Source organism: Pinus tabuliformis, chromosome 1_2 (assembly GCF_031772625.1).
Source record: "Pinus tabuliformis cultivar Carrire ecotype Pingquan chromosome 1_2, CPIR1, whole genome shotgun sequence".
NCBI classification, from domain to species: domain Eukaryota; kingdom Viridiplantae; phylum Streptophyta; class Pinopsida; order Pinales; family Pinaceae; genus Pinus; species Pinus tabuliformis.
The window spans coordinates 298,141,341-298,155,044 of NC_142298.1; the positions used below are offsets into that span (position 1 = coordinate 298,141,341).

General features: G+C 38.4%; 1 protein-coding gene across 1 annotated transcript in view; it reads right to left on the reverse strand.

The window, feature by feature from the left end:
* Positions 1-13,704, reverse strand: part of LOC149205517 (5'-3' exoribonuclease 4-like) — a 129,740-nt gene that overhangs the window by 7,146 nt on the left and 108,890 nt on the right. Inside the window, exons 13-16 of the mRNA XM_089397429.1 lie at positions 7,554-7,658; positions 7,155-7,230; positions 6,886-6,965; positions 5,668-6,798 (exon numbers count right to left, since the gene is read on the reverse strand). Coding sequence (XP_089253555.1) covers positions 6,030-6,798; positions 6,886-6,965; positions 7,155-7,230; positions 7,554-7,658 — 1,030 coding nt within the window. The 3' untranslated portion in view covers positions 5,668-6,029. The remainder of the gene's footprint in view (positions 1-5,667; positions 6,799-6,885; positions 6,966-7,154; positions 7,231-7,553; positions 7,659-13,704) is intronic.

Here is a 13,704-nt window from a genome sequence, read left to right on the forward strand (position 1 = left end):
GAATATAATTGTACAAGGTGGTATCTCTAGGCTCAACAATGTCTTTAATCTGCCCCAACATGCTATCCATTTGCTCATACACCTCCCCAATTACTGGTCGATCTGAATCTGCAAACTTGATCATGTAATAAATTGGTTTGGTGAATTGCAAAACATATTTAACCTGTGACCAAAAGTAACTGTCAAGAACAGTGTCCTTGACTGCATTAGCACCATCTGTGTCAGTGTTAATTTCATCCCATGTTTCAGCACACACCAGATTAGTTAAAGCTTGTCTCACCCTCACTAGCCGCCTAAAGGTGAGGTAATAACTAACAAATCTTGTCTTTGCAATTTTAAGCAATTGCAACTTGGAGTAAGTGCCATAGAAGTAGTTTACCCTTGTATGCCCTGTGATGAATTTAATGAGCTGCTTCCCTTTCCTGTAAACCTCAGCAATCCACCCACAATCTTTGTGTTTCACAATATCATGCATCAAAAGGTTCAATGTGTGAACCAGGCACCCAGACCAAAAGATGTGTGGATGAGTACGCTCAATAATTTTTCCTGCTGCCTTACAATTTGCTGCATTATCTGTGATCACTTGAACCACATTATTCGGACCAACATCTTTGATTGATTTCAATAGGAGATCTGCAATGTTTTGTGCAGTTGCACTGATGGAGGAGGAGTCATGACATGCAATAAATACTGCACCACTAGAAGAAACACCAAGAACATTTATCAAATGTTGGTTTCTAATATTTGTCCACCCATCTGATACAATGGATACCCCAGAATCCACCCACTCATGTGTAAAACGTGTCAAAGCTCTTTGAACCTTAGCTTTTTCTCTTTCTAATAACACTGTTCTAGCTTTCTCATAGTTGGGGGCCTTGTATCCTTTTGGGGCTTCATTGATGGCCTTTACCATGTCATGCCAATAGGGAGAGCGAAGCACATTGAATGGTACACCGCAAGCACAAAGAAAACGGACTATCTTTCCATCCACATCATCCCTCCCAGCAACATTAAGGAAATCCCCTATTGTTCTTCTACCTCCAGAGGTTGCAGAAGTACCATGAGGAGATGGGCAACTACCAAATTTAGAGGTTGCACTTGATTCAGAATGAGTTTTTTGTTTCTTGTTTTTTTGTTGTGCAACCATCTCTATTTGGATGTATTTTCTTCTTTCTTCAGTTGAAATGTTTGGGCAAATTTGTACCCCCACAGAACCCTTTTTTCATCACTGTCCAGCACCCCACAAAGATGCCTCCTCAGACGGGTATATGAACCACAATATGGTTTTCCTCCATGACAACCATGAGGGCACACAAATTTGTAAGATCCACCACCCTTTCCCCCATCAAGTTTGGTCACATAGTTCCACAAGGGTGTTGATGTACCTTTCCCATCTTGTGCTTCAGTGTCCCCTTCAAGTTCATCCCCTTCCTCTTCAAACCCTTCCTCCTCATCATACATTGGGTCACTACTATTAGGACCAAGTTCATCCCCTTCCTCTTCCCTTCTATTCCTCACCCTTGCCATCATTAATACCAAGAGTGGAATGATACATAGAAGCCAAAAGAACACCATCTTGGAATATGGATATAGGTGGTGGACAACCTGTAAATAAAGGAGCAAGTAGAAACAATGGGAAAGAGTAGGAGAGGGAGGAGAAAAATACAAATTTTTTTTCAAAAAAACAAGCGAGTTTGGGGTTTGAACTTACCTCTTTAGCTCTTGTAGATGAAGTCCTCCAAGTTCTTGCTCCAAGCTCCTCCTCCTTCTCCTAGCTCCTCCTTCTTCACTCCTCCAAGCTCTCCTCTCTTCTCCTCTCCTTTCCTCTCTTCTCTTCTCCTCTCCTCTCTTCTCTTCTCCAACTCTCATAAACTCAAAGTGAGAAAATGAGGAATGAATGGGAGCTTTATTCTTTTCATTCCTCACCCTAAACTCACCCTAACCCACCCCCTCAATGCTAAGTTAAGTTAACTTTAAAAAAAAATTTAAAAAAATGACGTATTTTTCCTTGCCCGCGCGGTTTTGGAGGAAGCGCTCCGAAGCGCTGCGTGAAGCGCCATCCGAAGCGCGCTTCGGGGCCCACGCTTCATAAAAACCAGGAAGCGCATTAAAAAATCAGAATCGCGCTTCGGAAATTTTGGAATCGCGCTTCCTGGGGCGCTTCCGGAACGCTTCCGTACGGGGCGCGATTCCGGCCTAGGATCGGGGGGGGGGCGCTTCCTGCAACGTTGTTTTGAACCCTCTCCCTGGTAAATACTGGTAATATTAAACTCTTAAAGAAAATGTTGCCATTCTCCTTTATCTTTCATTTTCTATCCTTTAACTTGTTAATTTGGCAGCGCAGTGACAAATTCCAACCATTGCACTAAATTCCTTTTCTCGAGAGGACCAAAATTGAATTTTGAAGCACTTAATTCAGAGAAGGGAAAGTGGAATTTTGAAGTCAAGCCCACAAGTCCAAAATTGTCAAGGTCGACCTTGGGTCAAATGGCACCTCTTAAAGACAAGATGGCGCCCCTCAAGTTGCATCTAAAGACAAGTAACCTCAACTTCATTTGCCATCTCATCAACTCAACACATTTCTTCTCTCCTCATTTATTTGGTTCATACAGGTCTGAGGCAGCTCCTATTCTTCACATATGCGAGGTTCTTGGAGGCATCTTTGACTCCAACATTGATTTTCTGTTTTAGAAAAATTTGACCAGCATTGACCAATTTTGGCACAATTTTGGTTCGATTTTTTTGGGGTGCCTCTATCTCTCTAGGCCGCATTGTTTGGCACAAAAATCGAGAAATTATGGGTTGTTTGACATGCGTTGACAGCAGGCTTTGACTGCTGAATTGACCACAGACTTCTATCTCTTCGTTGATTGGTTTTGACCACACATTTTTGGGTTGTTTTTACTTCAGTTTGCCCAACATTTGAGGCCGCGCTGTTGGAGGACACTTTGACCATTGACTAGTGGACTGGTTAGGGCACACATTTCTGCTATTGACTGCTGCTGACTTGGACAGATTTGCAGAAGGATCAGATTTGACTTTTGTTGATTTCATCTCTCTTGCCTCTAATTTGGACAAGTTGCTTGGCATATTGTCATACTTGGATTTTGGATGTTGATATTGGGTATTGGATATTGGCTACTCAATGTTTGACTATGACTTTTGGATGATGTACTCTATTTGTTGAACATTTGAAGACAATCTGATAGAAAAAGAATTGCAAAGGGTTTCCCCCTTGTGGGGTTTTTCCCTGGTTATTGACCAAATATTCTGTCTCTTAACAATGTTTCATTGTGCATTTGTATAATTGTTCTATATACTATTGCTCTACTTTCATTGATTAATTGAAGAAGTAAAATTGATAAATTGGATGTAATAGTTGCAGCATAGAACAATTGATAAAAAATTAACATTACTTAAATTTTAACATTATCATTAATTATTTCAGGATGTTTGATAGTGTTTCCCATGTCTGTCATGTCCCTTCTCAAATGTATTAGTCACGGGGTGCAGCTACACAACTTTGACATCATCTTTGGCTTAGGAGGAGGACCCCACACACAGAACTTATGAACTATAAGCAATTCGACTTTATTTTTGGTAGCTTGTGGAATGTGGGGGCCACCCACATAAATAATTCGAATTGGCCAAGGAATACGTTGGAGGGAAATCGAACTAGTGGAAGGAAGGGCCCACAAGAGGCTAAGGGGGCCCAAAGTGATAAAAGAGGAAGGAGCTCTCATTTTGCAGTATTCTGATCATTTGACAAAAAAATTTACCTTTGTACACTTTGTTGCTTAGCGAGTCTATCGGTTGTTTAGCCACGAGTCTTCCGCAGGGAAAATTCAACCTCTATTTCGGGGGACTATTCGTGTTCACCCTAGGGAGGTTGTTCCATAGAGATTGCAGGAGTTTCAGCATTGATTTACAGTTCACACTTTCGGGGCAGCTAGAAATACACACAAGAGGATTGAGCCAGCCAGGAGGTCCCTAGCTTGTTGGGGGTTCCGAGAGCAGGAAAGGTAGAGGGTTGAGGACATTTTCTCAGAGTTTTGCAGCCAGCCAGTCAGTAATCACAGCAGTACACATTTATGGGCAGAGGGACTGCGCAGTGGCCTCCGGCAGCAATTTCGTGGGGTTTAGGAGAGCAGCGATCTAAGCCAAGGGTCATCCGAGGAGCAAGGGATCAGCTATCATAGGTGAAAGCAGCATTTGAGGGGTGTTTCCAGGTGGATTTGCAAGTTGTTTCCTGCAAATCGAATTTGGCAGCAGTAACCAAAGAGGGGCTCCAAGGAAGCCGAAAATCCAAAATCGAAACCAAAAAAATTCCCTTCTAGGTTTTTTGGGGTTTTGTTCAAGGAGTCTAAAGCTGAAATGACAGAATTTTCTGGGCAATTTTTGGGCATATTCCAGTAGGTCGAAGTTAGCAAATCAACAGCGTTACTGGGACAGCGCAATGCAGAGTGATGCAGCAACTGAACAACCATCATCTCATCTATTCCATCACCTAGGTTTGGTCCAGCTTGTCCTTACGACAAGCCCAGGTGCACCACTTCATTTATATATTGTACTTATGCTCTCATATTTCATAATATATGGCTCAGCAGTTCCAGATTTACAGTGTTTCATGGGTGTTTAATGCTTGTTTTTAATTTTATGCTGCTGCATTGTTTATTTATTTGGAATATCACTTAAATCCCTACTTGGGAACATTACAATGTCATCAGAGTTCATATGGAGAAAGTAGAATTTCATAATACATATCCCATCCAGAATTCAGCAGACTTAATAGTTTTCAAAGTTTTGGGATTGACCAGATTGCAGCATTTCCATTTGATTCTATCATGTATGAGGTTATGGGATTGACAGTTAACAAGAGCACCAAGCCCTCTTATGTACCCCAATGTTCATGGTGTGGATACAAGTAATGACAACTGGGAAAAATGTAGTTTCTGCCTCTAAACTCGGAACGGCAGTCCTATCCTCTAATTTTTCAATTTTTTAAATATAATTATTAATGAGAGATACAACGGTGATAGTCTATAGATGATATATGAGTTATTCATTATTATGTTACACTGTTTTGTATTAGATCATAAAATTTCAATGATTAATCAGTTATGTTTCAAGTTTCATATATTCTAATTTAAATGTTTAGGTATTTCGTTGAAGACCCCAACATCCCTACAACATTCCCTAAAATTTGAGGGGTGCTTCTACATACCCCCTGGATGCATTTCCCCACTCCCACATCCCTGCATTCAAAAAACTTGGTGGAACGTTGCTTTTTCTTAAGCTAGGAATGAAAAAATTAGTTGAATTTATTTTTTCCCTTTTACTCAGAGTCTCAGACTAATTTAACAATGAATTCACAATTTTCCATTCTCTTTTCAGAATAGAGAATGGATTTAATGCACTTAAGTTGATTGCTTCTCACCCCACGAGCATTCCATGATTAGATGTTCCTTAATCAAATACATTCTCTAAAACATTACACCCAGGTCTGCAAATGAAACAAGCATGCTTGAGTATAAATTAGCAAAAGTGAACTGCAATGAACACGCTAAAACAAGAAGCTATACAGATTATGGTAGTTATACTATTTCTCACACTGAAGGAATATTTACACTCGCTTTAAAGTTCAGAAAAAGATTATATGAAACGCACCTGTGCACTACATATCTCTATGCCATATGCCATCAGACGTTAGAACAACAAAGCCTGCCATTCTGCTAAGGGTTCCAATTGGACAAATAATCTGAATGATTTATAGTACACTCTGGCAGCAGTATACTTTTTCACCCAATCATAATAGTGCTGAAATTTGTATGGATACAAGTATTCAATGTCAGAATCTACAAATTGAAGCCCGTGAGAGGACAAAAGATGGTCAGTGATTTCTTAATATACAGAATTGTTTCTTGTTGTACAAATCATGCAGTGCCTCCCAAGATTTTATAGCAGATCTTTAAGGGGCACAAAATACAACATAAATTTGATTTTTGATGCCTGGATTGTGTTTGAAACTACTAGCGACCAGAACCAGTAGGCCTTCGGGAAGGAGCTCTTCCCCTATATTGATGGAGGCTGTTTCCATCATTATACAAAACTGAACCTCTGTTGGGCATCACATCTTGAGGCCTCAAATAGAGCTGTGGGTTATTCGTTCCTCCCCCAGCAACCCATGTTGGTGGTGGCATTGGAAGCTGATTTGGCTGAGAATTTTGATATGAATTTCCAGGACCACGACCACCCTGATACATGCCATATTGTTGTCGATTAACCGGTTGTACACCTTGAACCGGGAAACCTGAATCACCATTTGTCATGCCTTGATAATTGATCTGGGAAGTGTAATATCCATTGATAGGCATAGCAGGTTGTGTCTGGTCTTGCATTCCCAGGTAAGCAGGAAAGGGTGCCAAGGCAGGGGCAATGCAATCTTGATCATTAGTCTGAACATTGTTATATGTGCAATTATGAGAATTTTGAAACCCATAAGAGGCAAATGAAAGATCATAGCCTGGAGGACCAGTTGGCCTTGGTTGGGTTCCATATGAAGCAAACCCTCGTTCATAACCAGGAGGTCCAGCTGGCCTTGGCTTGGAACTTGTAGTGCCTTGGTAGACAGAGGACACTGGAAGTATACCAGCAGTGCTACTAAGTGTTTGTGATACCAATAGCTGCCCGGGCTGCAGATCTCTTGAGTTGTTACTCTTTAACTGTAGACTATTGGTCAAGAGACGGTGTGCTGCCTCTCCAAGATGAGGGCCTGAAATAGCCCCAGGAACAGGTGGCCTGGAGAATGAAGAATTTAAGCCACTGAGTAATAACTGAAAATATATAATAGTATGAATGCTAAACAATCAAGTATCTCAAACATACCTTTCTTTAACCTGTTGCCTACGGCCATTATCCTCATGCCATAATGTTGGTGTTGGTTTTATATCTTGTTCACTTATACTCTATCAATAAAAGGCACAGACAATTCTCATCAACTCATATAACTAAATCTGTATGTTATTATCCAAAAAGGAAACAGGATGACTCCCAATTCTGAGAATAGATATTAATAAGAATAACAATGATATCTCTAAGAAAAACCATGGATTATGGTGATTATATGTCACAATCAGACAGACAGTCGTGCACACCTTTTTTGGCATAATTACTTCCTCGGGTGGTCTTGGAATGTGCCTATGTGTAGGTGGGTTCGCGTAAGTTACATGCCTGCACAACATCTAAGAGTCGTGATTGCACAGTAAAACATGTTTTCTGCAATGAAATAAGTTTTTGAAGACCCGCCAAGAAAAGAGTATTCACAAACTATTGATAGTTCTCTAGGAAACTTACAACTACCAACTATATCTATGTACTCCACAAGTTAAACATCTCACTGATAAAACGAACTGCTTTTGCATATTGTACCAATGAAAAAAGCTTTGGCATTTCAGAATTCTCAGGCCCCATGTTCAGATGATATATGAAGTAAAACATGCTTGTATCTCAATTTAAGGACCTTGAAAAACCAAGACTTAAGGTTAGTGTCTTACAGTACTTGATTGTTTTCAATGTCTTCCATTCCTTTGATGGGTGAAGGGAGTTTTGGTGGAAAAAAATCTCCTTCACAAGGGCATAAAAACCCATTCATTCCATCACTGTGAAAAGTCACACACCGAAATTACAATCAGAACTGAGAAACCTGACCCAATAGTAAAGGCATTTAGATTCAAATATATATGCCTGCATGTAGAATAACGCTAATAATGCCCCAACATGATAGAGCAATACTCTCTACCACGTTTTAGAAGTACAAACATTTACAGAACCAGCATAACAGATAAAACATTGCCAATTTGCCATGTGTCAAAATCAACAAATATATGCATTTCCAATGAAATTTAGTTTACTTCAAAGCAAGTATTATATAGAATGGCAGTAGCATCATTTAATCTATCAGAATTATATCATTCCAGCGTTAAAGGTACAGTAGAAAGTTCAAAACATTGATATATAATATAAATGCATGTTTCTTACTGAATAAATTAAAAAAAAAAAAATGTTGGGTATTTTCTATTAGACTGGTCAGGCCGGATGTGAAGCGCAAACAATGAGTTGCAGCCCAGAGTCAGCATACAAAATAGGTAAAAAGTAGAAATTATTTCTGGAAGGTCAAAACTTGTACATCAGTGTTCTAGCCTTTTCAAATGATCCATTTTATCTTAATGTTCCAGTGTTTTAGAAAACGGTCCACTTAACTGAAGGAATTCCAAGCCTGCAAAAACTAGGTGACAGAAAGATTGCTAATGCTAAAGAAAGAAGGAATGCAGCAAAGGATCTATGTTTCGGTTTTGGTGTTATATCAAGCACCTCTGTTTCGGTGTTATATCAAGTGCAGTAAGGTATCTTTGATGACATGACAGTTCGTTGTCATGAGAAGAGATGATCTCAGTTTATGCTATGAAGAAGGTCAAAGTTGAAGAGAAGACAAGAAGGTGGAAAGAACGAGACAGCATTGGCTCATGGAGACAAGATCAAGGAATAATCAAGAACAACATTTGGATGTAATAATCATTAAGTGTGACGAAGACATCAAGTTGCTAGAGGAGTTGCTAAGAAAACTTGAGCTAGAAGAAGAGACCACAGCGAGTGATGGGAAATGTTCACAAGTACCTAATTGAGAAGAGAAGCCTATAGCATCTAATGAGACAAAGATGATTTTTAGCCCTCAAACTAGTTATGTATTTGTAAGTACAGAAGGAGATGATGAACATGAAGTTGTAATTAGGGAGATTGAATCTATGATATTTCCTAGAGATGAAGGTAAACCTCAGGCCAACATTTAGAGTTAATGTTTAGGGATTTTAAGGAGGTATTAGAGGAAGGGCTAGTTAATCCAAGGATTCAGGAGCACTGCATAGAGATTGCAGACGGGAAGAATGAGGAAGAAGACAACAGTAAATGTCAATAGCATGTTATAGAAGAGGAATTAGAGGCAGATGCCCATGGAAGGATAGTAGACTACATTTTATAGACAATCCTGAAGAGAAGGAAGCAATCATTCTTATGACTAGTGGTGCTTTTCAAGGATTTAATATTTGTTGTAAAACAATTAATTCATGTGCAGATGTGGGTAAAAGTGAGAGTTTGGAAGATGAAAGTCAATCTTTCATAAAGTAGCCATGGAGGATGGAACAATGTGCCTTGAACATTTTTGGAAAGATGTCTAGTGATGAAGGATGGAAGCTAAGAGCTTATGAAATGGCAAGTGAGGCCATAAAAATTTTAAATTTAGAAGCATAACTGCAATGGAGCAATGTTAATAGCATGTATTAGCAAAGGGATAAACTCCACGTTACCGGATCCATCAGTCCTAGTGGCTAGATCCGCGGATCCCCGTATCAGAGATGGATTTGAATTCGGATCCGCCTAGATCCGCCCAGCCACTGAGTGTAAAACTCTTCGACGTCAACACAAAATTCCAAATTACATGTCAGTGCAAAATTTCAAAATGAAAAGACAGCGAACAAATAACGCTATAATGGAAAAATCATCGGAGCTAATAATTAACAAGTTGGCTGCCAGCGTTGATTAATTTTTCCTTGCTTGACAATATTATAAAGATTAATGAAAGATTATAAGCTATGGGCATTTGGATATTTCCGTTCATTATTTTTTCCTTGATTGACCATATTATAAACTTTAATGAAAGATTATATGCTATGGACGTTTGGATATTCTCTATAATGTTCGTTCTATAAAGTAACTTTAATGCTCATTAATTTAAATATAATAATAGTTATTAATATTTGAATATTATAATAAATTATTTTTTTATTTTTTTATTTTTAAGTTTTCATTTACAATTTTAAATAGAAGTTATAAATGTTTTATTTTATATAAATTTAATTAATGTTTAATTAATATTGATAAATATTAATTTTGATATCATTCATTTAATAAATATTTTTATAACTATTATATACAAAAACTATATATTTAAAAATTAATACATGTTTTTTTTTTATTTTTATATAAATTTAATTTTTAAAAATTATAAAATATGTTATATTGTTTGTACTTGCCGTATCCGTAACCTGACTTTTCAAAAAACTGTCGTATTCGTATCCAAATCCGGATCTGTATCCGTATCTGAATCCTGGTAACTTAGGATAAACTGGACATGGAGATTGATAAGTTATGTATGTTGATGGAGACAAAGAGGTATATTACCTAAGAAGAGGTATATTGAAGTGAAGAAAACAGAGATCAACAAAAATCCATTGACTATGAGAGAATACATCAACAAAGCAAGTGGAGTGTTACAAAATAAGGTATGGAAACCTGGAAGATTGAGAACAACAGTAGCAAATCAGTGGTGACAAGAGGCAAGTAGACAGCAGCAAAACAAAGTTTGCGATCCAGGAAGAGGAGAAAATGCAGTAGATGCACTTGCAATTGAAAAACATATGACAACAAGATGGAAGATACAACCGACAGAAGCAATGAGAAAACTCATGACCAGGAGGCCATGAATTTGTTTTACCTTGGGAATCTAATGCAGGAGCATTTGTTCAAGTCAAAAATTCATAGAAGGTCTTGCCACATTTACTAAAGGGATGGGGTTCCCTTTAACTTAATTTAAGTCAAATTCATGTACTTAAAAGAGGGATTTGATTTTCTTGTTGAAATAGGGATTTATTTAGGAAATGATGGAATAATTTCCTCATTGATATGTAATGCACTATTGGAGAAATTTGTTGGAGTTAGAGATTTTAGGCTTAGGTTTGATATTTTCCATGAATGGGTGATTTGATCCATCTCTAGTGGATCTTAACAAACCCATCCTTATTGTACAAATCAATATTTATAGAATAGAAGAGAGAAAAGGAGAGACAGCCAAGAGAGGTCCGACAGGAAGAGTGAGAGGGCCAATTATTGTTTAATCAAGACAGATTTGTACAGATTTTGTGTGAATAGTGATTGAGTAATTGTTCTCCTTATTTGTATGTGATCTCTATGTTTCAATTGACAAGTTATCTCCTGTGAATGTTGAATCTATGTACATTGTGTTTTGTGAGTGGGATGTGAATTCAGGATTGTGTGTGTAGGCAATTGAATCCTCGCAATCTAACAGAGATATGTGTGAAAGTGTTGTGAATAAGGAATGTTGAGTCGTGTTAATAGCTTGTAACAAGACAAGTTGAATCAGATGTAAGAATGAATCAGAGTGGTCATGAATTAACACTGAACAGGGGTAAATCTTCACTATCATGCTTGAAGAGGTCTCGGGTTGTAAACCTTTGTAAACAAGGGACTTGGTGGATAAAGTAATGCATGTAGAGATTCTCATTAATTACCAAATACAGAGGAATTTTGTCAAAATTTGTCATCGAAGTCAGGGTTCCACCCTCACATGGTTCCATCCTAGCCCTATGTGTTTAACAGCCAAATCCTTCATATTTAGAAATATGGTGATACGAGCAAAACACAAGAGCAACCATAAAACTTAAGCCAGATCCCAGATTAGGAAAACGCACAAGTTTCGACGAGACAGGACCCCACACCTAGGACATCAAAGCCATCCAAGTCTCGAGGAAGATTGATACTTCAAGCAAATGCCAAATCTCGAATTGTAGAATCCAAGAGCCACATCTAATCTCCATAACAGGCATTTGGGCTAAGTGAAGGACCCTTCGGAATCCGGGTCTCCGCCCCAACAATTGTTGCAGTACTTGTTTGACTCTTAGATCACCAAATATATCAAGATTCGTAAACAAGGATAGAGTATCTAGAGTGAGGCAAGGCGAATTAAAGTTTGTAAGTGCAAAGTATCTGAATCAAGGGTGATCTGGATCAAAGAGCTCCATTTGGTTGAAGAGCACATCCAAGAGCGCAAGGTGGTAAGGAACTCTCAAAGACCTTGAATGACTGAATCAAGTAAGTGCTAGTGTTAAGAACTTCGGAGTTTGATATATTTTGCTAATGACGTGGAAACACCAACAAACAAAGGACTGAAGGCCTTAACGCCTTTAGAGTTAAGCCCTTAGTCCTACCTAGTCACATGAATTTATTTGAATTGAGCCTGGGAGCTATGATTCATGAATTTGAGGTTGGCACGCTATTTCGCGTTATTGATTATTTTTCTATGGGAGTTGTAAAGCACTTGAAGTATTATGTGAGTGTGTGTTGAAACAAGACCAACTCAATCAAAACTTATGGGGATTTAAAATATCTCGCACCAAAGATCTAAGACCGATTGAGGGAGAAAGGTCAAATTGATTTGAATGGAGAATACCACCAAGCTTTTATGGGGAAGGATGCCCAGTCGGCATCACCTTACTACATCATCACGCAAAATGAATGTGAAGAAACATCCCCCTTAGAGTACCCACATCCCAAGAAGGAAAAGAGCAGAGAGAGCATGTCTCCTCCCCTAGGAATGCACCTCATGAAACATTGCTTCTAATATATAAAATGATAGAAACTCTTTTAGTATTAGGCATGGTTATGATAAGGTTTGTGTATCATTGTTACGACCAGCTAGAAAAAGGAGTTAATGAATGTAAACTTTTCATGTAGAAAATACATAACTTCTTTTATTTACCACAAAAAATCATCTTGACACCGTAAATGTTTTGGATCACTTTGTTGTTGAAGTGACGTATGATATCATAAATCATATTTTAGATACATATTTTCACTAAATTATGGGATAACTTTGAAAGTGTTTACACCACATTTTAGGTGCTTCATGTGATGTTAGGTGAATGGTGTGTTGAGTACCCTTTGTTGCACTGTGATGGGCATAAGCATTGGAGATAGCTTATAAATGGATTGCAATGCCTTGACTTGACATTTTTGTGGCAGAGTTCCTTGTAGCATTGGAGACCTGTCTAGCTTAGTCACTTTTGACAAGGAGTGCACACATGGAGAGGTTGTTGCTTACCTGTGAGGACAACCCACTTGGATGAGGAGCATTAGGCATCCAAGAAGAGGGTGTTGAGCCCTAGGTAGTATCGAGACACTTGGTGGTTTGCACGAGGCTTGTATTTGATGACTTAAGGATGCTTGGGTAGAAGAGTAATCATATAAGTGCGGTTGAACTAAAAGTACACATGCCTTAAGAGGGAGCATTGGAGGCCTTTGGTGTAGTGCTCGAAACTTCTTGTGGAGTGCTCACCTTGGGACCCTTGTTGTACATGCATACAGTATACCTTAGAGATTGACATGTGTCACTTGTGGAGTGCTTCACATGTAGGCCTACCTATTGTCTAGTTAAGTTGCTTGTTATTGACAAGGTCCACTTTGTTATCATTGGCCTCCCTTGCCTTTCATATAAGTAAAGGGAGGAGTGAATTTTTTTCATTCAATTATTCATGTGATCACATGTTTGTGTTGGGAAATGTGGAAGCTAGAGCAAACTAGTCTCTTGTACTTCTGCTTCATTGTATTTGTTCTTTTGTTTTAAGTCCTTTAGTTCTTGAGGAGATTCAAGGGACGAAAATTTCACCACTGAAATTCTATTACAGCAACTGGTATTAATTTAGCAGTTTATTGCTACGGAAACAACAAATTAATCACATTGCAATCTTCACAAATAAAAAAATTGCGGAAGATAAACTGGACACTGAGAAAATACTAGCGCACACAAAAATATAAAATCATTATTTTTGGACAAAAGTCCCCGAAAAAAACCCAACT